The following is a 25354-nucleotide window of genomic DNA, read 5'->3' as shown; positions in this document are numbered from 1 at the left end:
TAACAGCTTATAACACAACTTTTATTAGAAAAGTTATACATAACAGCATCAACTATTTTCAAGAATATTAACCTTGAAAAGCAACAAAAACAGACTAAAAATGTGTAACAAGAAACTAATGACCTTTTCTATAATTAAACATTCAAGTTATCTACAATGTCTCTTTTTACAAAGGGGAAAATCATGGTTTTACAGGCACATCATGTTGAAAATAAAGCTGCAGTAACTTTATACAATTAAGTTTTTCAAGGATTATTAAAACATGGTCATCATGTAGTCTCCGATTTTTTTTAAACATTCACATAATTTTACAGTTGAGTATACACTTAAATTTCAGAGTCCCAAAATTATTTCACAAAAGTGCCAACATTAAAACCAGAACCTTCAGTGTGAATAATTTTGCCCTAAAAAAAAGTTAAGACAGGTTTCCATAATCAACATATTCACATGATTTCTGGTGCTACCTAGTCTAACAGTAAAGCTTCATTCTTTGTAAGTAAAATCAAGTGGGACTTTTTTACAAAACTGAGAAAATGTTTTGAACACAGGAGTGTGCATTATTGGAAAAACTGATACGAAAACCATAAATATATCCAAAGAGCCATTAAAACACTACACAATTAAGTGGAACTGTGCCCGTTTGTACTGTTTATTCAAGTTTGTTGCCCATTCGGTACAGGTGGTATCTGAATTTAGCATCTTTACAAAGGTAATCTGTCCAGCTTCTCTTAATCTTATCTTCATATGCCTGCTTAATAAAAATCAGATAATTTACAATCTAGAAGTCTGTTTTAAAAAGTCTGGAGTTTATATACAGCTCTAACAAACCTAAAGCACTTTGATATCTTAAAAGGTTTAAATGAAATTACTAGAGTCTTTATTTGACGCTTATTAACAGTAATTAGCCATTATCAGTAGTGGACCATAATGAGGTGATAAGTGAAAAGGAATGTTTCGTCTAAAATGCTTAACACGTGTTCTGTCCTTTCATGTATGCAACAGTATCACGTAGAGGAAGTGCTTTCCACAGACACCCGTTTCCCCTTAGCATCAAGGGCTACAAAAATCTGACTGCAAAAATGCAGTGACAAAGCAAGCTGACATATCAGGCACTACCTTTCATATTGGCAGCTTTAAGAGACCCACGGTATGCACAAAGATCTAGAGAAGGGGAAAAAAACCCACTACTATGAGAAGCAGACCGAACATCTTAGACGAGTTTGGCAAAGTTTTTAATCAGACAAAAGGTTGGCCGTTCAGGTTTTACCTGTATAGGTTAAAAATATCACTATTGCATCAACTAGGCAAATTATCGTAAGACGTTTTCATTGATACTCAACATTACATGCACCAATATTGCACACATTGCTCTGAGCTGTTAAAACAATCTTTACCTGGGTCCTTGAGCTGTCTGGTTTCTGCAGTTGGAACTCAAGCCACCCACCCCAGCAGTTTCACTAAAAATTTAAGTGGAAAGTGGAAAATACAAAAACCAAAATAACCCCAAAAGAAAACCAAGGACTTTATACAGACAATAAAATCTAAACTTTCTGCAATGGTCTTGTGGGCCCTACAGATGGGGCAATACACGTACGCACTAGTGAAACAAACACTAGCTCTGCTGCATCTAACCATTCAAATAATATGAAATCTGGGACCAGGTGTTGCAATGATGTCACTGTAAGGCTCCTCCTGTGTCAGCTCTATAGCTTGCTGCTTTTTAAGTACCAGGAAACTGTAGAATTTTGCAGCTGCTTGTTTTCTATTTGTATTTCTGCACAGCTCAAGCAAACTGATAGATTCTGCTCCAGTTTTAGCGAGAGCTCTCTGAAAAACACAAACATTGATACCACAAATTAGAGAACTACATACCAACAAGAATTCTGTTTGTTGTCACCCCAAGGGCACTGAGGGATTGGGAAGGACTCTACGTTGCACGGGGACATTACAGTATGTACATCAAAATTTCTATAAGGATCTTATCTAAATGCAACCAAGTAGGCTTCCCAGAGATGTGTGAAAAATATCAGTCTTTAACTTATTTCAGAAACACCGTAGTATAGCACAAGACTTTATTTCTGCACCAGTAGCTAGCCACTCTTTTTTGACTACAGGACAACTATTTTTAAACAGGAATTAAAAAAACCAAACCTGGTTTATTTCTCAAAAAAAAAATAATTCCAAAAATAATCATGATCTTTTGTTTAAAACAAAATTTCAAGAGCTAAGGTTCTTTAAAAGATGCATAATTTTCTCAAGATGAGAGCCTTTTTATTTCTAAAACTCTTCCGTTTGTCTGAAACTAAGTACCAAAAATCGCTTACATTTTTTCAAAGTCTTGGCCAGAATATAAAAAAAAGAAATATCAGGAAAATACATCTGTTTGCTGGCTAGAACAACAACTGACGTCTTCAATTTAAAACAGAACCGTCTGCTCTGGAATACCTACTAGATGAAAAGATATGAGGCTGGCCAAACAAAATTACTTTATATTAAACAGATCTTAAGTTCAAATCTCATTACTGACTTAATGTTTCAGCCATCCAGTGTGATGCTCCTTTGGGCACATGGAAGAAAGAATTGGAAAAAAAAACCCCCAAAACTTAGACATGGTCCAAAGAGAACTCTGAAGTTCTTTTCAGAAATTGTGATGAAACATTCAGCAAGGAAAACATTACCAACTAAACATCTGTATACTTCAAAAATAACTTTTAAGCGACAGTTGTACTGATTTGGGCTGGGACAGTTGATTCTTAACAGCAGCTCATACAGTTCTATGTTTTGGACAGGAAAAAATGTTTTTGTTTTGGAGCAAGCAGGCTGGGGGGTACACGAGTTGGGAGGGGACAAGTTGTCAGCCAGGACAGCTGACCCCAACTGACCAAAGGAATATTCCATACCATATGACATCATGCTCAGCAATAAAAGCTGAGGGAAAGAAAGAGGGGGTGTGTGTGCATTCGGGGTATTTCTCTTCCCAAGTAACCATTACATGTACCCAAGTCCTGCTTTCCTAGAAATGGCTAAATGTTTGCCTGCTGCTGGGAAGCAATGAATGAATTCCTTATTTTGCTTTGCTTGAGCACATGGCTTTTGCTTTACTTATCAAACTGTCCTTATCTCAACCCATGAGTTTTCTTGCTTTTACTCTTCTGATTCTTTCTGCCATTCCACCCAGGGGTAGTGAGCAAGCAGCTGTGTGGGGCTGAGCTGATTACCAAGGTTAAACTGCAACAACAGTTTAAAACAATCTCACTTTTAAACTAGCAGAATTCTTGCAGGTCTGCAAAAGAACTAACTTAAATCATACTAGTTTACAACGTAATCTGAACTACGTGCAAGTGTATTTAAGTGTCATAAAGGCTATTTAGGAGTTTAAAATTAAGGTTTCACTGTTTAGAGATGTAAGCAAGTAATTCTTACAGTATAACTCTAGTAACATTGTCCAGAAGTGTAAAGCTTTTGCTTGATTAGATTATACTTTAGAGAAACTTAATAGAATACAAAATACTGCTAAATGTCAGGTTACTGAAAACTCAGCAGCACACACACCCACCGCCTGGCAATCCACTATACTGGAAGGTCAGAGATACAGTAACGACAATGAGCTTTTATCAGCAAAGATGGAGCCTATCAATTTCATAAAAAAGTGAGGACAACTTTGGCAAACAAAAACAGCCTAGAGAGATGGAACCGAAACACTTCAGTGACAGGAGAATCTCAGGAATTGCCAAAATGTTTCAGGGAACAAAGGGGTAGGTAGGAACCTGTTGTGATTTAAACCCAACCAACAACTAAGTACCAAGCAGCTGCTCGCTCACTCCCCCCTCCCTCCTGCAGTGGATAAGGGAGAGAATGGGAAAAAGGTAAAACTCATGGGTTGAAATAAGAACAATTTAATAACTGAAATAAAACATTTCATTACAATAGTTGTTGTTAAGGAGATAAAAAGAGGAATAAAACCCAAAGGGGAAAAAAAAAACCTCCCAACACCCAAGCGATGCCCAATCCAGTTGCTCACCACCCACTGACCGATGCCCAGCCAAGTCCCCCAGCAGCAACTGGCAGCCCCAGACAAGTCCCCCCAGTTTATATACTGAGCATGGCGTTCTACGGTGTGGGATATCCCTTTGGCTAGTTCGGGTCAACTGTCCTGGCTCTGCTCCCCCCAACCTTCTTGTGCACCTCCTCGCGGGCAGAGCATGGGGAACTGAAAAGTCCTTGATTTAGAGTTAAGTACTACTTAGCCACAATTAACACATCAGTGTGTTATCAACATTATTCTCATACCAAATCCAAAATACAGCACTGTACCAGTTACCAAGAAGAAAATTAACTCTATCCCAGCCGAAACCAGGACAGAACCACAAACTAGACTGAAAGGCAAGGTAGTCCAAGAACATATAGAAAGACCTAAACGCAAACAGCAGTTTACGCTTAAGTTCAAGTGTATACTAGGGGTGTTCAATTATCAGAAAAAAGCTCTTCAGTTCTAGCAAGCAAGAACCCATCCTACAAAGATTATCTGTCTGCAGACTGCAGCCACATACTCAAAAGTAATGCTGAACCTTCAGCCAAGGTCAGATTCCTGCAGTTATTGATTCAGCTTATCATAGCATGGAAGTTTTCAAACTAGCCTAGCCAGGAGTAAACATCCTGTAAAATGGTTTTATCCCTAGACCTCGATGGGGTTTGCCTAGGGTCACAGAGCACAAAGTCAGAGGTGCTAAGGTTTCATTAAAAACACAATAAAACCCAATTATTTTAAAATTTGAATTTCTCTGAGTCGTACTTGCACATCCAAGTGTGGACACAAAGGTTGATAAACATATTAGGTGAAAAAAAAATCACCTTGAGACGTTCTTTGGGAAAAAATGACAATTATATTATGATTTAATCAATCACAAGCATATTTTTTCTTCTTCTCCAAGACACAACTGGTATTTTAAGTCCGTAACATCTACTGCAATGAAAACTCTTTCTTAACCATTTAACTCAGGTCAAAAGTGTTGGTGAGCACACTCACAAGCTACTTTAAGAGAAAGGAAATCATCACATGTACCTGAAGTCCATGAAGCATTTGTTGAGTCCTCTTGTTCCATCTCCTTTCTTCTTGATCCTGATCACCCCCTGTGCCGTCTTCTTCCTGCAAGCAGCCAAAATTCACGCATTTACAAAATAATATTTTCATCCACTGAGTCATGAAATTAAAAAGTTATTTCTAGATATCACTAGAATTTTTTCTTTTCATCAAGCCAGGTTTGGACAACTTGAGTCACAGGACACATCTGGGAAAGGAGGAAATGGGACAGAGGAAGATACACATGTAAGCTGATGCACCATAGTAAGGTTGCCTACTGCTATGATTATACCTCAAAATGCTGTGCTGACGATTAGTAAAACAAAGAAGTTCAGTCACGACAGCTGAATGAGAAGAGACACTTCAGTTTAATCCTGGATTGCTAGTACTGACCACGGGCTCAACAATGCTTTTATTTCGTAAACACTGATAAACACAGCCGTGTTCTCATTTCACTACGGGAACAGAACCATTGAAAAGGAAAACAGGTTGATGCTAAAAGCCGCAAAGGCTGGCTGTAGCAACTCAGCTCCCCATGTCCTATGGGGCGTTCACCTACACAGAGCAATGTTTATGGAAGATGTGTTACATACGGCTTTTGAAATAAGAACTTATTTCATATCAGCAATTTTTAAAAATGACCACAAAAGAGACACATGCAAGCAATATCTGCTTTGTTTCCGGTCTTAACTCAAGAACCTCAAACAGTGCAGAAAACCCGTACTTCACATGTCCAGATACACTTTTTCCAGCAATAAGTGTTTTAAAAAACCCAATGACTATGCATTTTGGGTATAAAATAAAAAGAATCAATGAAGTTTGATTTTATATCCCCAGAATATTAAATATCGTAGCTAAGAAACAACTTATCATATTTTAGGACATGGATGGTTTTCTTACCAGAATATACTCCTATTAAGTGGCATGAGCTATTTAAAATGGAACCATAAAATGAAGGTGAAACCTTCTTGTATAAGGCATAAATATATAGTGGTTTGATCCAACCACGTGTAAGAACAGGAGAACTCTCTAATTCAAAGCAGAATGTATTTATACTATTTATTATAATTATGTACATATATAATACATTACATTATTAAATGCAATAATATAATTAATATTAACTTGTTATTTTACAATCTACATTTCCAAAGGTTCTACTTTCCCAAGTAAGGACCGAATATTTTTTTCATATGCCATTTAATGAATCTACAGTCAAATAGTGCTGGGGAACACATAAACCATTTCTACATAGAGTTCTTACCTCCTCTTCTTCCTCTTCCTCTTTCTCCTTTTCTTTCTCCTTCTCTTTTTCTGGCAGAAGTTCTAGCTCTGGTATTAGCTGGCAAATGTTTTGAGGCTCCTCTGGAGGCATTTCTACAGGTGGTATTTCCAGCTGTTGTGATGGTTGATGCTTTAAGAGTACACAATACAGTTAAACCAACAGCGTAATTTTATCAGTGCTTTTACAGTAACACTAATGCTACAAATCAGTTTCACAAAATCTAAGCCTCTAAATCTTAGCCACTTGCCAGAATTTTTAATTTTTGAAAAATGAAAAGCAATGTGTTTTGTTTTGCTGTCCATACATCTATTTTTAATCCTTTAGATTCTACTCAAACCAGAAATTACAAATACGACTATAAAGGAAAAAGGTTTTCCAACAGCTCCACTTAGTCCACCATCCTAACAACTGATCTCATTTCTTGGATCCACACATGCAACTTTAAAATCCCACATAACCAGATGCTGTGCTATATGAACACACTTTAACTCACTGGAACAAGACATCTTCAAAATATCAAAATTATGTTCTTTGCAATACAAACACGAAGGAATTAAAATGTAGTACTTTGTAAAGCTTCAAAAAAATGTATGAGTGACTTTGGTGTTCAAGTATCACTCAGATGATATTTATATAAAAAGGAAAACCCAGAAAAGCAGTTTAACAGGATTTATGTAATCATTTTTAATAAAATCAATATATAGTATTCTCCCCCTGCATCTATACACAGTTAAGTGTCTACCAGTAAAGTTACCCTGACACCTGGAACTGTTTATACACACACCCTAAAAAAGCTCAAAGTAATTTCTGGTTTAGAGTCATACAGCAGGTATCGCTACAAGGATGTTGCTAGAGGCCTGATCTGGCTGGTGTGATCAAAGAATTCCCAACACACATCAACAGCATTGACTTCAGCACAGTCTGTCAATGCTAGTTTCACCAAATGACATGGCCAAGAGGAGCACCAGCTGCCACCCTTCTAACAGTCTCATTCTACAGCAAACAACCTGTTAGCCAAGAAACATCTGAGAAGTGGCGTTAAAAAAATGCATAAATACGAGAAAGCATAAACCAGGACTGTTCTCACCAGGTAAGCATTCACAAAAATAATACACTTTTCATTTTGCCCATTTCCTCTCCCCTTCAAAAATACGGTTTCCTTTCACGCTGCATCACGGCTTTCACAGAAGAGGTAGAGGTGAGCTGGTTTCCAAGTCCACTCATAACTCAACTAGGAAATCCTTCCTGAAGACCAAAGTTTTATTTTGAACCCTTAACCCTGGAACACTAGAACTATCTTAAAAAGCAAGTTTGTGCAGCTAGCACAATCCTTCCTTTGTCAGCGAAAGCTGTCCTTACACACTTGCCAAGCAGGAGAACTTGATAACTTTGTAAGCAATACACTTCTTGAAAACTTCTTTTCAGGAGGAAACAGTGTTATTTCTTTATCCTACCTGCATTTTCAATGTTTCCGTAAGCTTTCCACTTAAGAAAAACACCATAAAGGTTACACAGGGACAAAGACTCTGACATTACTCCAGCGTATCTCATACCACAGAAAGCTAGTGCCTCAGATCGGCGTCACTTCCTGCTCAAAAGACACTACCCATCTCTCATTCCCAAAACAAAAAAACCCGCAAACAAAATCTTACTCACAGGTAACACTGGCTCTGGTTCTACTTGCTGCAGTTTGCGTTTAACACCTGTCTGAGGTGGTGGAGGTGGCATAACAGATTCATCCAGGTTGGTTCTGCTGCCTTCCATCATCGACTCTTGTAAACGACTTGGTTCTTCCAGAATAGGTTCATCTATATTCCAGAACAAACCCAGTTTTAATTACTTTGGTACATTTTCAAATTCCATTACTAAGTCAAATCTGCTCTTAATTTTGAATTAAGCACTCTTAACAGCCTGCATAGATTTTGCAGTGACTTAAAGAAAACTGGTACAGATGTGTATACAACTGGATCCAATACCCACTTAATCCACTGGATCAAACTGAACCTCTAAGTGTCTTCTACTTCCAGGAAAAAAAAGCTGTTTTAAGTCATAAACTGTATAGCAAGCTAAATAACCATTACAAAGCCCTTTGCTTCATTCATAATCTTTAGTGACTTAATATAAAGCACAAACAAAAGAGAAAAATAAGCTGAGGAAAAGCAGAGCATCTTTGACAAGACACAAACCAATAACATCTCGTTGCTGCTGTTGCTGCTGTTGTTGCTGCTCCTCTCTGGGAACCTCTGGGTTTTCAAAATCTTTAAGGAACTCATCAAGGTTGTCAGCTTCTCCACCTTTCCTCCTCTTTCTTAGGTCTTCTGGTACCAGAGGTGTAAGACAACGAGTAAAGAGCTACAGGGGAAAAGTTACATTATTCACTATTGTAGTTCTCAGTGTCCTTAATTTAATTTCAGATTAAGTAATTACAGGCCATCTTCCTTTCCCAGTTTTTAAGCTCCTCTCCAACAGTAGTAACATTTTTTAAAAAATCATTTATTTCTGTAACCGATAACACCAATGCTTAAAATATTTATTATTCATATGCTGAGGTTTACTATATAGGAGGCACAATCCTGAATATAGTCCATTTAGAAATGAACCTGCACAAAAACATTACCTTCAGTAGCCTGTTATTCCACAAAGGCTGTGCAGGCAGAGAGAAAAGCTTTTCAACTCCACCAGTTTCTTTCCACATCATCAGTTTCTTAGTAGGAGGTGCCAAGTCCAAAGTAGTAACAATATCAGAGTAGTCACTTAATTGAGCTCGAATAGTCTTGCTATCCAGTTCTTTCACACTGTCCACAATCAGCTTTCTCTTCCTCTTTGCTTTGGTTTCCTTGACTGTTGAGATTTTTAGCAAGTAAAGAATGTTAGCTCAAACAGGTATCACACTGTAGAAGAATCCTGCAGCTTCTTTATAGGTCTTACATGCCCATGTATGAAGCTGCCTCAAGAATCTAAGGCAACGTTAGCTTTGGGAGAAAGAATGAAAAGCCATAAGCACTATGAAAGGTCAAACACTATGAACGCTGTCCCATAACCTACAAGTTCTTCTTATGTATTCTTGTAGTTCTACTGAATTTACCTAAGCCTCAATGTCCTCAGCTGCACACACCTCCCTCCCTCATGGCTTGCTTGCCAGACTGGTGTTTTTCAGCTGCAAACCCCTGAGAGATGTAAGGTCCCTCTGACAAGAGTCAAAATACCACATCAAGTTTTTCCCCCTAATCCCTATCTGAGCTTTGGCAGTGTTAATGCGGGTGGTTATCTTACCTGTACCTCTCATTCTGCTCTAGAATGACTTTACTGTAAATTGCTTACAGGTTGGCCCTCTGCAGCAGACCCTGAAACTCTGGCAAACGCAGTCTTTGCTGGTCCCAGCTGATCAGCTAGGACCTCAGTTGCCAGCTTGCCACCAGAGGGCAGCGCTAGGGCTTTTTAATTGGCCGAGCAGTAAGTCAGGGCCTGGAGGTCAGTCTGAAAACACAGGACAAACTACATTTTTTACAGATCTCAGGTTGTTGTTTTTTGAAATAAAGCAGGGATCTGTTTAGAACGAGCCAAATACAGTACCAGTTAAAATAATAAAGTGTCTTGCATGAAAGAAAAAGACAAGGAATTTCACTATTTGGCAGAACTTCAAATACAAAGATGCATCTCCTGAATTCAGTTGTTCATTAAAGCTATGAATCTCTAGAGGAGCACTCATCTCCACATAAACTGTCACTCCTGGCCATCAAACATAGTGTATCAAGAACTGTACTGCACTAGATACTGTATTAGAATTTAAGACGTGATATGGTCTATTCCAACCCTTATTTTTAACTAGCATGTTTATCAAAACCTACAGTATCATGCTGCTATACATACTAACTGCAGAAACTACAAACTAGTATCCTTCGGGACCATTAACGTAAGAGATCTACCTGGAAAGTACTGGAAGGCTACAGTTAGAATAAAAAGGAATTCAGCACTTGGTCCTTGGTTTCTCTTCCAGCTGAGAAGTAGAGTCAGCAGCAGGGCTAGATACTCATTTCCACTCCAACAAGCTAAGGTGGTCTCTGATGACTGAAGTAAAATACTCCCAAATAGCCTACTCACCTGTTATGTCAATAGGCTCCAGAGCAAAAGCTTCCTCTTCATTGGGAACAAGCGTTGTCTGATCAGTCATAGTTGGTAACGGTTCAACTGGATCTACCGAGTCTGGGCTGTCTGGTCCACCCACTGCCAATTAAGAAAAAGTACCACATGCTATGTCAAAACATTACGAAACTGTGCTACCCTTCCCATCCCCTCCTCCACACCTTAAAGTGGTTTACCATATTTCATACTTTGGAGCTCAACGTGCTTTTAAGGAATTAGAATCTCAATTAAATTAGCTGAAAACAAGTAATTCTAGATCTAGCCCTAGATCATACTCACTTGATACATTATCATCATCATCCATATCATCGTGGGGAGGTTGCTCTGGCATCATTACTCCACTTTCGGAGAGTGCAGGTGGGTCATCAAAAATACCACCATCATTATTGCTGAGAAGTTTGTCATCTGAAAGAACCACATAAAAGAATCAGTTTTGCATGAAACAAGCATAGATGAATTTATGAAGATGTACAAATTTATGACAACTCAGATAAAGATAATGCAAAGGTTAGGGAAACCTATATTTTCAATGCTGACACAAAAGCAATCAGCAGTGCTTTTCCAAGGCGCATTTTGGCTCAAATTTTGAGCTTACAGATAACCTTAATTGCAATACACTTGACACATACTTGATCTTACTAGGTTTCGAGTACCTCACAGAGAAGCACTCAATGAAATTCTCAACATATTAATTAAACCCTTGGAAGGAGTCAAAGAACAAGAAGAGTTGCATGTTGATTTTTCTTAAAGAACATTACATATAAAATGGAAAAGGCTCTGGATGATTTAATTTTACTTCACTTGAAATATGCCAATGCTTAACATGCTACACATCATCTGTGTTGCTATAGCACTCATAAATCAGAATTCCATTGCTGAAAGCGTAACTTAAGAGAGAGATGCTGGCAACAAAAGAAGAAACCTGTCTTCCCAAGAACTAGTTATTGAGGCAGAAGGTAGGACAAAGAAAACCCAAATTTCTCAAACATACCCAATATTCCACCATCATTTCCTTCTCCAAAATTATCATCTTTGTATTGGTCTTCATATTCCAGGTGATTAGACTTCTCATTGAGGTGACTGGTGCTCTGTTCAGGTTCCAGTAAGAGATTGGAAGCACTGGTGCTCACTAGCATGTCATCCTCAAATGCACTACCTTCTCTCATCATCTCACGATCATCCATCCCAAAGTCACCTGCAAGAATATGATTTCACAGCGATAAACCCTGCAGAACCAAGATGCAAGAGACCTAGCTAATCAATCAACAAAAGCCCAAATGTAAGACCAAACTTCATGGTGAAAATACAGTTCAAACCATTATAAAAATAACCATCTCCTCTTCAAAGCATTTTATTATACTTATTTGAATTGATTTTAGCAAGATCCTACTACTAAATTTTAGCTGCACTGAAATCAAGGAAATATGCCTTGAGACTGGCCTTCATGTACAGAGAGCAAATCAATACCAAATCAACACCACCAATACCTAGATTATCCTTTGAAAAAGGTTACTAAATTACAGATTACATTATTATACTCTGGAAACTAGATATTCAAATACAACTGTCTTTGGGCTTTGATTCAGATCTTAGAACACTGTTATTGACAAGATACTGGAAAGATGTGAACTAGTCACCACTGACTGCTTCAGCTTTAGAAATCTAACAGTTTGACTGAAAACAAGCCTACGATTAAAGCATGGCTGACTTAAATTTTCAGAACATGGTGTGAATACAATAATTGACATAGTACTTCACTAATTAACCTGACTGAATATTCTTCAGCTTTATATAGGCAGCTAGAAGCTTGCTGAAGCTTAGAGGACCGTTTTTTTGGTAAAACTGTAATGTACAAACTAAAAACTAAATGTATGGAGACACAGCATGTTTGATCTAATTTGTTTTGTATTTAGTGGGAATTCTGTAGTAATTGCAAAACCATAACTTTACAGTTACCAAACTAGCTTAGCAACACATAATAATACACAAGATTTTTTTTACCAAAGTCATTATCCTGGAGGATACTGATGTTGCCTACTTCTTCTCTCATTGTAATTTCTTCCACTCTACTCTGGTTCAAACTGAACTGCTGGGCCACATCAATATCACTTAAACAAACAGAAGGCAATTATTAAAAAAAATCTCCATTAAAAAAAATTAACAACAGATAAAGCCTGCTTAGATAAATGTGAAATTGGTTCCTAAAAAGTACACTATACACATCAATTTATGAAAAAGCTGATGGTGAATACAAAATACAGTAAGACCATTCACGGTTAAAACCTATCATCCAAATTGTGTAAGCTTCTGGGAAACATAGATATTCTTTACTGTGAGAATGGTGAGGCACTGGCACAGGTTGCCCAGAGCAGCTGTGGATGCCCCATCCCTGGAAGTGTTCAAGGCCAGGCTGGATGGGGCTCTGAGCAACCTGGTCTATTGGAAGGTGCCCCTGCCCACAGCAAAGGTGTTGGAACTAGGTGATCTTTAAGGTTGCTTCAAACCCAAACCATTCTGTGATTCCGTATTTAGTAACAGTATCAAGTTAAGACTCTTTGTGGCCTGTTACGGTATGCTTCTTTGAGTACAAAATTTTTACGAAGTTTCAGATTAGTATCTACTCTAATTCAAAAAATAAACCAAATAGAACACTCAGTAAAGCAAACTGTATCACAGAAATTCCATTATGAATAATCCAAAAGGGTAACATCAATTCTTTAAAGACCAAGAACTATTCAAGTTGTAAACATAATAACAAGTAAACAAGTAACCCAGTAGTATTAAAAAGTTTGAAGAATTGTACCTGCCACTACAGAAGGTCAACAAGGACACTTCTATGCAACTAATCTTGCCTAACCTGCGAACATGTGATATAGACTGCCTTGCATAGAAGAAAAATTAAAACGATAACAACTACCTTGAGCTTTTCAAAAGCTTCTGTAAGGGCATCTTTAACTTTGGTTAAAATTACATACTACTATGAACTTAAATTCAATACAAAGATGATTGCATATTTGCTTGGTATATTAAAAGACTTAAGAATACAAGCTGCCTAAAGACTTTTTTTTTTTTAATTCATCTATGAGTTTGCTGTTTAGAACCAGCTTCTCCTCAACTAAAAACAAGCATCATTTACATGGAAATAAAAAAAACCCAACCAAACCAAACTTACTCTAGATCAGGAAGTGGTTGGTCAAAATCATGAAATTCCTCAGGTAAGGTAATAGCATTGTAAGCAGCCTCTCTGTTTTCCTCAGGCAAATCGACAACCCCTGCAGAGAAGAACAGTCAGACATGAGTTCCCATTCCTTACAAGGACAGCATTTTTCCCTGTGCCTTCAGCATTGTTCCCCCTGCACCAGCAGAGTCTTTAAAATGCTGAATTGAACAGATGCTAGACACCTATGAAGAAACCTTAGATAATGTTAGTATTGAGATTCAGTCTAAATTCAAAATAGACCCTCAAGCCCTTGTACTATTTCATGTAACTGTGGAAGTCTCGAATCACTTCATAATGTTTGCATAGCTGCACAGCTCTACATTGTGCTAACACACGCACTGTATGTCATCACAACACTCCGCAGGTACCTGCTACATAATCATTCTATCATGATGCTCCAGATAAGCCAGTTTAGTCCTACATTTTGGTTTGGGTAAACCAGTGGCCACAAAGTAGCCTGGTTTTGGGTAAAGAAGTGGCACCACTACTTTGCAACTGGTCATTTAGTCAGTTCAATTAGCTCTGAAAGTCCCAGCACAGTACTGACTGTACTCGGGCCGCACAAACTCTTAGGCTTCTGCATTTAAAAGAGCTGGATTAACTAAACCACGTACATACCTTTTTGTATCATCCTGAGATGCTTAATCTGGTATTCAGTGGGCATTCTCAGAGCATGACTATCAGATTAGGCATCACATAAAAACTGAGCCAGCAGTTGGTGCCTCTCTCCTATGCAAAGGTTCAGAGGTCAGGACACTTGAAAGTGCATGGGAAATGCAGGTTCAATTCCTTCTGTAACTTGCAGAAGACTTGAGCTCTATGTTCTGTCTTCTGACCCACACAACACGGGCAATTCTGAGGTACAGATACTCCAGAAACACTCTGCCCACTGTGTTCCCCTCCGCAATGGATACTCAAAGAGCCACTGTCTGGAGAGACCAGGAACCAGCACGAGTCTGCAGTTTACTCATCTTGGTACTTGGCTAGTAATGAAGAAACCTAGTCCATTCTTTCAGGGCTATCCAATATTTTAACCTGTTGGCTGCTTAAAATAAAACATGTAAATGATTCTCAGAGCAGAAAGGATCAAGACAATGCCTAAGCCACAAAGCTAGTAAGCTGAGGCCCCTGTCTTTGTTCTCAGTTTGTTTCAGGTCAGCATAATGCTTTTTGTAGAACTTGTTTTAAGGCATTTCACCTTCTGCATGTGCTCTGTTGGGAGTGAGAAAACTGGGAAAACAGAGGATTGCCTTGTGAAATTAGACAAATTTATGTGTTCTCATCACCTGAGGCAGTTAAATGCAATAGTAAACAAAAAACTGGCAAGTCAATAAATTGCCACTGAAAGCTACATAAAGTTCAAAGCCTGAATCATGACATGAAGATCAGGAAGTGAAGATAAAGGCATTACCTACCTTAACTTTTCTCAAATTTACTGTTGCAACTGGGTTTCAAGAGTTGCCTTTCAAAGGAAGTCTTCATTAAGTTCAGCTTTTAAATCTATTACACTCATAAACTTAAAAAGGTAGAATATGATTCAGCAGCTGTGAGCATCCAGCAGCATCACTGCCACAGCCACACTCCAGCGGGAAATAAGCCTCCCAGGCCAGAATTAAAGAAAACTATCAACTGTGTGTAAGCCAAGTAATTGCTGGATGGAAAGTAATCTCGGTTATTAATATGGCTCCCTATGTTCATGGAAAAAATCTTAAGAGTAAGCAACAACACAGAGGGAAGTTGAGTGTCACACATAAAATGGGAAAATATCTTTGCTATGCACATACAGTTCACATTATTTCCAGAAACTAGAATGTGAAAGTGGTAAAAAAACCCAGCTTACTTCTATACTTTTTCGTAACTCATGGCAAAGCAAACTTTACCCTTGATGAGAAAAAGCTCCCTTCTGTGCTTCTATTCAGTAAATGTAACTGGCCCTTTTCAGACTTGTGACAGAAGGTAAAAAACACACAGCATATTTCCATTTAATATCATACACCACCAACAGCCAAAACAATAATTGAGATTTTACAGAATCAGCACTGAATAAGAAATGTTTTCATTCAGAATTCAATTAGAAGTTGTTTTCCAGCATACAACTCAGTCACATAGCCAGCCTGAAGCTGGGCCAAAGAAAATAACTTCTCCTATAAACCTGCGTAACTTTATGTAATTCTTCTACAGAAATAAGAAGGTAGAACTATACACCTTCTTAATAAATATCATTATGTAACTATGTAACTTTTCAGAGAGTGCTTAAAGACAGATACCTGGACGAAAAGCCATCTTAATCTTAATGAAAGCCTCATTACAGTCTGCAAGAAGATATTTTGCTTTCCTGTGGTAGATTCTAACAACACCTAGTAAGAGATGTCCTGAGGTTCGAAGTGCCATCTTCACCTATAAACAAATGGAACAATCAGTGAATTAGATGTAGCCTATTTTTTTCCCTTTAATGAAATTTCAGTCAGCTTTGTATAAGTTTTTCAGTAACATCAAATATCTAAAACAAGTATAAAAATTAGCAGAAAACTGAAGACATAAAGGATGCAAAGTATACAGTTCAAAACAACGCTCTACATAATATTTATGTATGACCTGCAAATATCAGTAAATTAGTAGCAGCTCACTCCAGGAATTCCCAAACACTGCTCTGTCTAGTTAAAAAACCTAAAAACCACATGACAAGACCAAACCCATTTTACCACATCATCTTCTGACATCTTTGTTACTTTAAATGTGGAAAAAAGTGAAAAATAAAAAAATTTGGACAGTCATTTATTACAACTTTGTTAAGTAAAATATTGTTAAAAACTGTTCTTTGTTACTTCTCCACCATCTGTCCTACAGTTCAGGAGAAAATCAGAGAGAAACAGTGGAAGATGTGGAGTGTCCATAAACAACACTGCCACATTAAAACAAGTTTAAATTCCTTTCCTTGTTAACCTCACTGGCTTTGCTATGTAATTGAGCATCTGCTGTGGGAATAGAGAACTAACAAAAAAAATTCCAGGGGAGGACTCTTCTTAAGTAGTTTAGTCTGAAAGAGCATGAGACTTGGTTTGGAGGCTACATGGAATAACTGTCTCTCAGAAAGATTAAGCCATACAGGGTTTACCATTAAACCTTAAAAGAACTCAAAAATTTTATTATATACTATGTCTTTCTAATGTTACAAATGTTACAAATAATGTTACAAATATATGAAAGAGTGGCTATCAATCTCTCCTTTTTCTAAAAGAATGCTGCAGCTCATTAGCAAGTCCATGAACACCATCATTTTCTTTCTAAATGCTTCCAGAGCTGACACTGAAGCAAATAACTTTTCTGGAATAGTAAATATCACTGTGATTCTACTACACATTTTTTGTTTATACTTTTTTCAAATAGTTATTTTTCTTATAAGACATTCAGAAACCTTTTAAGTGACAAAAGTCACAACCATATCAGTCCACTAGTTCTTAAATAAAAAATCTCATTTTCATGAGAAGTAGATGGAAAAACAACGTTTAAAAACCCAAGTTTCTCAAAATTTCCTCTGGTTTCATGACAGCCATACAGAAGTGTTATGTTCTTTCAGTTTTGTGGCTGTCTATTTGCTTCCCAGAAAACCAGAAACTAAAAGCTTCAAAAGCAAGGCTTTTATACTACAGCGCAGTGTTTTTATTATATGGAAAATGATCCTCCTGTAACCAGTAACATCACAAGCTACCACGATACTTCAGATCTTTTTGCTGTAGCTTAGCAGAAACAGGCTGAGCTTAGGTCACGAGCATAACAAGAGTATCTTACGCATTATTTCTACAGCTCCCAGTAACAGCACTGAAGTTGTCATCATAAGGCCTTTTGAGGTTCCTACTTAGAAAACCTGGGCCTTCCTCTCTTCCAGACATTTGCTTCTAACAATGCATGGTACATCAAGATACAAGTCCTTCATTTATAGGAAGTAAACCATTTAGTAATTCAGTTGCATGATATTTCAGCGTTACAAAACTGACAAGAAAATACTCTTCAGAGTAAGAGTCAACAGCAACAGAGTACTTCACATGTGAACAGACCCTTCCACCCCTTAGAACAGCAACATTAAGAATTTTGTTTCAGCAACCCAAATAGCAACTACCACCTGTACACACAATTTCTCTTCATTACAAAGTAACTTTCCATCAGTGTAAAATAGATACCTTTGGTGAAATGATACTCTCCACGCTGCTCTCCAGATTACATTCAAAAACGTGCGCTTTGGTTAGCTTCTTATCCCAGTGGGCCGCCAGCCAGATCTTGGCTAGCGGCCCACGTTTGCTCAGGACAAAGTGGGCATAGAACATGGTCCCAGATGTCTAAAACAAAGTGCAAACCTGTAAAGAGAAAGCCATTTATTTTTTTCCTAGAATTTTTGTTATGAGGAACATCCTTGTAAACACATCCCTTACCCACAGTAGGCAAAGCACATGTTTGCTTTTCAATTAATAAGGTCAGACTGTTTAAAATTTTTAAGAAGCCAACACTCTGAAGTGGCCATGTAATAGCATATATATTTATTGCAGAGGAAATACAAAGCAGGAAGAACATCAACCAATGACCATTTACATAGTTTAAAAACACTCTACCATCCCACAAGAAAAAAATCCTGACTATATTAAACTTCATGGTAATGATACCAAACTCATATAACGTAAACAAATGTGTCTCAGTTTTCAGTCCATGGTAGTTTTCTACCACTTCCATTTCTTTCTGCTCTTAATTCAGTAGCTACTACTATACCAGTATATATTCTACACTGTTTCAGTAAAACATTTAGCATTATAAAAGACATAGTCCTAAACTTTTTGGACATCACCCTGTTTTCTTAAACAGAAAGTTCAATTACATCTTCATTTCTGAACAGACTGCTCTCCATTTCATAATCTCTTAGTAATACTTCATATTTTTTTATGTTGATAAAAATTTTTAAGTGTTGATAAAAATGGTAAGAAAATAGACCGCATTATTCCAAACTTCCTGAAGATTTAATTTTCTTCTTTCTCCTTTACCAGAAAAACAGATTTCCTTTTATCTATTTATCTAACTTTCTCACGGGGCTGATAAGATGTCAACACATCAAACCATGGGGAAGCAGAACAATGTATCTTATGATCTAAACATGCCAATTTCATGTATGAGGTAAACATAAGATTCAGCTCAACTACAAGTTTGAAAAAACAAAATTTGCTTTTAACAGGTGTAAGATTCTCCACAAACAGCTTTTTCTTCAGCGATATATGTAACTAGGGAAAAAGAAATGAGAGGAGAACAGGAGAGATGCAACAAGTGCTTTTCAGTTTTTACATCCTCTGTGCCTATAGAAAAACTGCCAGAGGAAGCACAGCAACCCAATAGTAAAAGCAGGGCAGCTTAACCTGGGCAGAGCCAGTGTGAGCAGCATCAGTTTCTAGCCATAAAAAAACCCAGTGTTTCCTAAATGCATGCCAACCCAACTTATAAGCAAACAGGGAAGACGGCGAAACACAAAGCATTGGTAAACATGATAGCCAGAGACAGGTTCTCAGGAAGCCAATTCCTAAACCATATCAATTTACTTGTAGGTAAAACAAGTTTCAAAGCAGCTAGGGCACATCCATTGATATTTATAGAGTATGCTTCATAAAAAGAAGAAAAGGAGGAGCACAATTGCGACTGTTAGAAAAAATAAGTATAGGGGCAAAAGCAGCACTGGTATTACTGGTTCAGTGGAAGCACTTGACCTCTAGATACCTGGATAACGAATGAAAAACTGTCGATCTAGGGATAGATCTCTAAAAGTAAAGGCCAATATTCTTTTTTTTCCTTAGTTTTTTTGAACTTATTATTTGATTTTAATAAATGGGATTTGAAGGAATATAAAGGATAGGGAAAATTATCATCATAGTGGTACCATATTCCATACTCTTATCCACTCATTGGTACTGTTCAACATGCAAGATGATGAAAGCTTTGAATTTCAGCTGCATTAGAGAACACAGTTGTTTGGAGAAGAGAACTGATTATCAAGCTTATCTGTCTTAATGACAGACTAGCCACTGATTCTGTTCATAGCCAAGAACGAACACAGGGGAGAGGGTTTAAGGGAAATAAAGGCCACGTTCAGCTTCAGCTCAAGTTAACACAGTGGATAGGGATTAAAAGGATTAAAACTACTCTTAGGAGTGAAGCCAATAGCTTTGAGTCATAACAAAGCTGCAGATTAACAAAATGTTAATCATAAAAGCTAAAACATGACATTTTTATTTGTTGAGATTGTGTGGGGGCTAAGGACAGCACTGCACAAAGATGGACATGAGCAAGCTTTTCCAGGAAGCACAACAAAACAATTTTGGAAGTCCCCTTAATCAATACGTTATCTAAAGGAAGGTATTCTACTCCCCCCTCCCCAGTATTTTTTTAAAGACATCACACTGTCTCAAAGGTCAGCAGACAATTCAATCCCTTGTGCTTCTTCAAAGACTTCAGTATTTCTGTATATGCAGAGACATAACTTCACAGCACAGCATTTTGCTATCTTGAGTTGCTACCACAACTGTGGAGTGCTTTGGTAACAGCAGGCCTGTAAAGTACCGCTTCATATGAGGAACAAGGGAAAACACAAACATACTGTTAACAAAACCACTTGTATTACTCTGCTAAGAACTTCCAACAACTGTTGCAAAAGATCCTACTTTGATTCATGGAGTTTGGCACAATTATTCAGCAATGTTTTACAATAATTAAAATATGTGGCACACGCTTCACAGAACTTCAGACATACAGTTAACTGTAACCCTGAAAATAGATTTCCTGTTAAACATGGAAACATACTATCTGGACAACTCTGACAAACAACTTACCACTTTAAACCCCAGACAGCATGCAAGTGTAAGACAAACAGCTATCCAAGATATCTAAGAGGAAGCAAGGTTCCCAAAAAAACTAAAAAACTAAGGTGTCAGGATCACACCGAGGTTAATGATTTCAGAACTTTTTCATTTTGGTTTTGGTTTGGTTTTTTTTTGGTTTTTTTTTTTGTAAACACACACACTATGAATGTCTGTCTTAAATAACAGACAATCCAAGTACTCCCCATAAGGTGACTTAATATAAGACAATGGGTTTCAAAACATATACTTTGTTAGCAATTAAATCAAAGAACAGAGGCTGAAAACCACTGCACCAAGGGAAGGCACAGAAACAGTAAGAGGTTACTTGTGCTTTTTTCTAGGTTTGACTACCACTCAATACTGGAGTTATGGATCAAACCTATAACTTGCTTGTAAGACTAAAGAGATTATATTACATGTGCAGGGTACTGAAAACTTCTGGAGTGAATATGAATGAAAAATAACTAGCCTCTAACAGAGGTCATCTGTTTCTCTTCATCCATTAATGAAGCCTTGCCACAGTGAAATACATGGAAATAAACAGTGAAAAATCAGACTACAAAGAGTTTTAAAGTGTGTTTTAAGCTGAGCCATTATTAACAAAAACTTCATTCCTTGAAGCACTAATTACTGGTCACAATGTGTCACTTCCAGATTCCAGGAGGTGCTCTGCTTTGTATGGTAATACCTGGGTTACCAGCAATGGTACAAAGTTGAGCTGCAGCAGTTCAGCTACTGTTGTTTAGATCATCAGCACAATTGCCCAAAGCAGGCCCCAATGGTTGCTCTCACTTTCTCCAGATTATTTTCCTTCTTTTCTGATCATTCTTTTCCTTATTCCAGGCTTTTTGTCTGATCTTTAATTCATAGGGCAGCATGCTGATGCAGTGGCATAAAAGGAGAAGAAATAGATTTTCTGGCATAATTTGAGATTGGGATCAATGTTAAAGGAACTAGGAGTTTCTTGGAGTGGCAGAGCTCATGCAGACGTGTAAAACATATGTTGTTGGCTGCAAAAGCAACTCATAAGAATCCTCAAAAGAAAGAGTAGCTGATGGCTCTTGAAAGGCTTGTACGGTGAAATGTAACTGTTAATTTCTGAAATTGACTGGATAGGAACCAGGACCTTAAACATTTGTTCTAAGAACTTACTCATTTTTCTGTCTTGCTTGCACTGCTCCGAGACAAAAGTAATATGTACTCACACAAGGCAAGGTGGGACCAAAACCTGATCTTGCCAAATTGTGCTTTTACAAAACTTTAAATTGGATTTTAATTAACTTAGAATTTACTTCAATGTGCCAGAATTGTCCTCAGGTTCTTCTGCCAAAATTGGTCCTCGACAGCTGCATAATCTTGGTTTTGGTATTTTTCTTTCTATAAAGTGTAAAAAAAAGCTGTAATTCTATACACAAAGTAACCGAACACATGAAGGAAACTAATACAATAGAGATAGTACACAGAGTCTGATCCAGAACCAGTCTGTTTCATTCTCTCGTATGAGTATCTGGTAACCAATCTCTCCAAAGAAGCAACAAGAAATTCGGGTACATGCTACCTATGAACTTTAGCTTAACCATCAATTCACAAATATTAAGTCTTAAAATCCTTCTGCATCTTAGAATGGCTAACTCTCTAACCTCTGAAAAGCACTCTGACATAGCTTGAGTTTCATCCTTCAAGACATTCAGAAAGAAGCTTAATGAACTAACAGTTGACAAGATATAAAATTCGCTTTATTTCAATTTGATCATGGTTCACTCTAGCCTATTAAATCCACTTGCCTGTTACTCTGCTAGGTCAGGTTATGTATACACATGCAAGTTCACAGGTTAAGCTCAGTCTTCTATTTGTTTTATTGGCAGATACTTTTGTTCCTGTTGTAAGGCTACTCCTGAACCAAAATCATCCACTGCTCAGCAGACAACTCCCATACTACAGTTTAAAAACTAATCAGTCATTTTAATTAATTTGTTCTTATGCTATCCTTCAACCTCTCTGCTGGTTGGTTCCCCCTTCCCACACACTTTCTTCCTGTGCTGTCCCCGTTTCTGTTTTGCTAAGCCAAGCCAGCCCTGGGTGATGTGGGGAAGGGTGAGCTCACCCTGTGCAGCTGCTGCAGTCTGAGCTGGCCCTGACAGACTTCAGAAGTCCAGAACAATTACCCTGACTCTGCAATAGTACTTTGAGTTCTTCTACTTTAACTCATAATCCTTCACTATACAGTCCTTCTCACGTATCTAAAACTTTCCTCGTGCAGGCAGGCACTAATGTGTCACCAGCAGGTTTCATTAGCACACTGAACACCTGGTGCCAATGAAAAAAAAATAATTCATCACAGGGCCAGTTTTCACAAACTCCACTAATAACTCCTTACAGCTCAATGGCTCTTTTCAGCACTACCTCATTTCATCTCCTTCCTTCAACCACCTTTATAATTCTCTGGTCAATCTGCATTTTTCTAAATTTTAATATATTCCTTTGTGGTACTTGAAGCTTTACTGAAGTTCAGTGACAAGTCACCTCAATTTCATATGTCCACAAAATAAATTACTGAAAAGATGAAATTGAACTAGTTCAACTTGACATACTTTTGATAAATGCATACACTATTTTCCACTTGTCTGCAGGTCGTGGTTTTCCCATCAACATTTTTTTCTGAAATTTGACATCTGAGGTTGCACTACCAGGTCTATAATTGCTGAAAACATACCACTTCTTTACAGAAACTGCATTCACTTTTCTTCAATTACAATACACTACACACCTAATCAAATTGCTAGAACCAGTGCCCCACTAAAGTTACAGATTCAAAAGGTAGATCACTCAGAATTATTGTACGGTTTGAGATTACTGAATTCTATGAACACTGTTCAATTCCCCCCACTCCCCAACTCCATTTTCATACGTAAACCTCAGCAGGTGTCCTGCCTTTACCCACAGATTTAGAATATCCATTCATCCAGTGGAAAAGAATCTTCAATTTTAAGCCCTATCTCGATTATCCCAACGTTTTGCAAAATTTCAGTTCACAGTCACACATAGGTTTTTTTGCAGAAACCATGTATTACACTCTCCTTAAACATAGGTAAGTTGAACGAGAGAATAGAATTCCTTATGTTATTTTGTCTTTTGCAGCAGTTATTCCTCCACACTCTTCACCCAAGCAGCCCAAATGTAAAAAACTTTAACATTTTGCCTTAAAGAAGTTAAACTCACATATTAACTGAGGCAACTAGTCTCATTTCTGTGGGAAATCCCATGGTATCAGCAACCCTGGTGGCAAGACAAGACTAATTGAATCGTGTGGTAATTTGAGTTTATTGCAGGTCTCACTAACTTTTTGCTCCTCCTCTTATTCCCCCCCCCCCCCCATGACACTTACTTCCTCTCTAGTTAAAACCAGACCAGTGAGCTTTGTGTTTCCAAGTTTCACAGAACGTCAAATATTTACAAATGAACCTTTACAAAATAAAATGCAAGCCTAGCCCTAGTAATGCTTTGATGTTTGTTTCACTATTTTTTGATGTACCAAGTTTTATTGAAGAGATTAATGAAAGCATATGCTTATTGCACATGTTCACACAATGTGGGCCTGAATGATAACTGCTCCAAATTTACAGTATTTTCTTTCATGTGACTAAATGTAAGAAAAAGGCATATTCACTGAAACCCTGTCACACCAATAAGACACATTGACCCCAAACTGCCTTTGTTATTGGCAAAAGCACACCATCTTGTTTTATATTTAACAGAAGCTTTTCATTCAGGATCAGAGGGAAATCTTAAAAACCACAGCAAGATTTATATGGATGTCCACAGGAGCTGCTAGAGTAAGGTCTTAATTCTTCAAAAGAGATGCATTTTTAGAGGGGTCTTTCATTTGCAGATCAACAGTCACAGCACCAAGAGATAGTTCATATACTACCGGCGAAGACTGCCAGAACATTCAGAAGCCTGCTTTATTCAAGTGAGAAGTTAAATTACATTTGAAAATACAAGACGGACAGATGGAACTTTGCTCCTCTTCCCCTCCCAGCCCGCAGCAGCCCCGCCGCCCCTTTTGCCAGCCCACAGCGGGGATCTGTTAGGTTATTCCGGCTACCAGACCCCGACACGTTGTCCCCTGGGCTCCGCCGTGACCCGGCTCCCCCGTGGGAGTGGGGAGGTCAGCGGGCTCCGCGGCTGTCACCGCTCTGGGCTCGCAAACCGCCCGCAGCGCGCACCCCCGGCCCCACGCCGCGCTGCCCCGGGGCTCTGCCCGGGCCGCCGCCAGCCCGGCCCCGGCTCCCCAGCCACCCGGCCCTGCGCCCTGGCGCCTCGGCCGCGGCCCCGCCGTCCTGTCCCTCCCGGGGAGCGCCGCGCACCAGGCCGCCAGGCCGGCCTACCCTCTCCTACCGCCCGCGCCGGCAGAGCCCGGCCGAAGAGCCGGCGCGTCCGTGCCCAGCCGCAGCGGGCCGGCAGCCGCGCCGGAGTAGGCCGGCAGCGCCCCGAGAGCCAAGCTGCGGCCGGCCCCACCGTGCCCCTTCGGGCGGCGGCAGCGGCCGGCGGGAGCAAGCGCGGCTGCAGCCGCTCCTTACCCTGGTCCGCTGCGGGGGGAGGCTGCTGCGGCGGCTGGCGAGACCGGGCTCGGTAGCCGCTGTGCTCCTCCCAGCCGAGCCGCTCACTCAAACAAACAAGATGGCGGCCGCAGCCCTTCCTGCCGCCCAAACCAGCCGTTCAAATCGGCAGGATGTTTA

At 38.7% G+C, this 25354-nt stretch overlaps 1 protein-coding gene across 3 annotated transcripts; it reads right to left on the bottom strand.

Moving 5' to 3' along the window:
- RAD21 (RAD21 cohesin complex component) lies at positions 1-25354 on the bottom strand. Of its 3 annotated transcripts, XM_056331424.1 has the most exons (15): positions 25196-25354; positions 21908-21992; positions 17907-18080; positions 15996-16125; positions 13681-13780; positions 12510-12616; positions 11500-11703; positions 10788-10913; positions 10467-10589; positions 8983-9206; positions 8552-8717; positions 8022-8173; positions 6345-6494; positions 5063-5146; positions 1-1827 (listed from the first exon to the last, which is right to left on the bottom strand). In XM_056331424.1, the coding sequence occupies exons 3-15, from the start codon at positions 18048-18050 to the stop codon at positions 1636-1638; spliced, it is 1902 nt and encodes a 633-aa protein (XP_056187399.1). In that variant the 5' UTR covers positions 18051-18080; positions 21908-21992; positions 25196-25354; the 3' UTR covers positions 1-1635. The 3 variants fall into 3 exon arrangements, with proteins under 3 accessions (XP_056187399.1, XP_056187398.1, XP_056187400.1); XM_056331423.1 differs by lacking the exon at positions 21908-21992 and having other exon boundaries at positions 25196-25353; XM_056331425.1 differs by lacking the exons at positions 15996-16125; positions 17907-18080; positions 21908-21992; positions 25196-25354 and adding an exon at positions 14347-15958.

The sequence above is a fragment of the Falco biarmicus genome, chromosome 3 (genome assembly GCF_023638135.1).
Source record: "Falco biarmicus isolate bFalBia1 chromosome 3, bFalBia1.pri, whole genome shotgun sequence".
Classification (NCBI taxonomy): Eukaryota; Metazoa; Chordata; class Aves; order Falconiformes; family Falconidae; genus Falco; species Falco biarmicus.
Note: the sequence above shows the minus strand (reverse complement) of the source record. Positions and strands in the feature narration are given on the sequence as shown.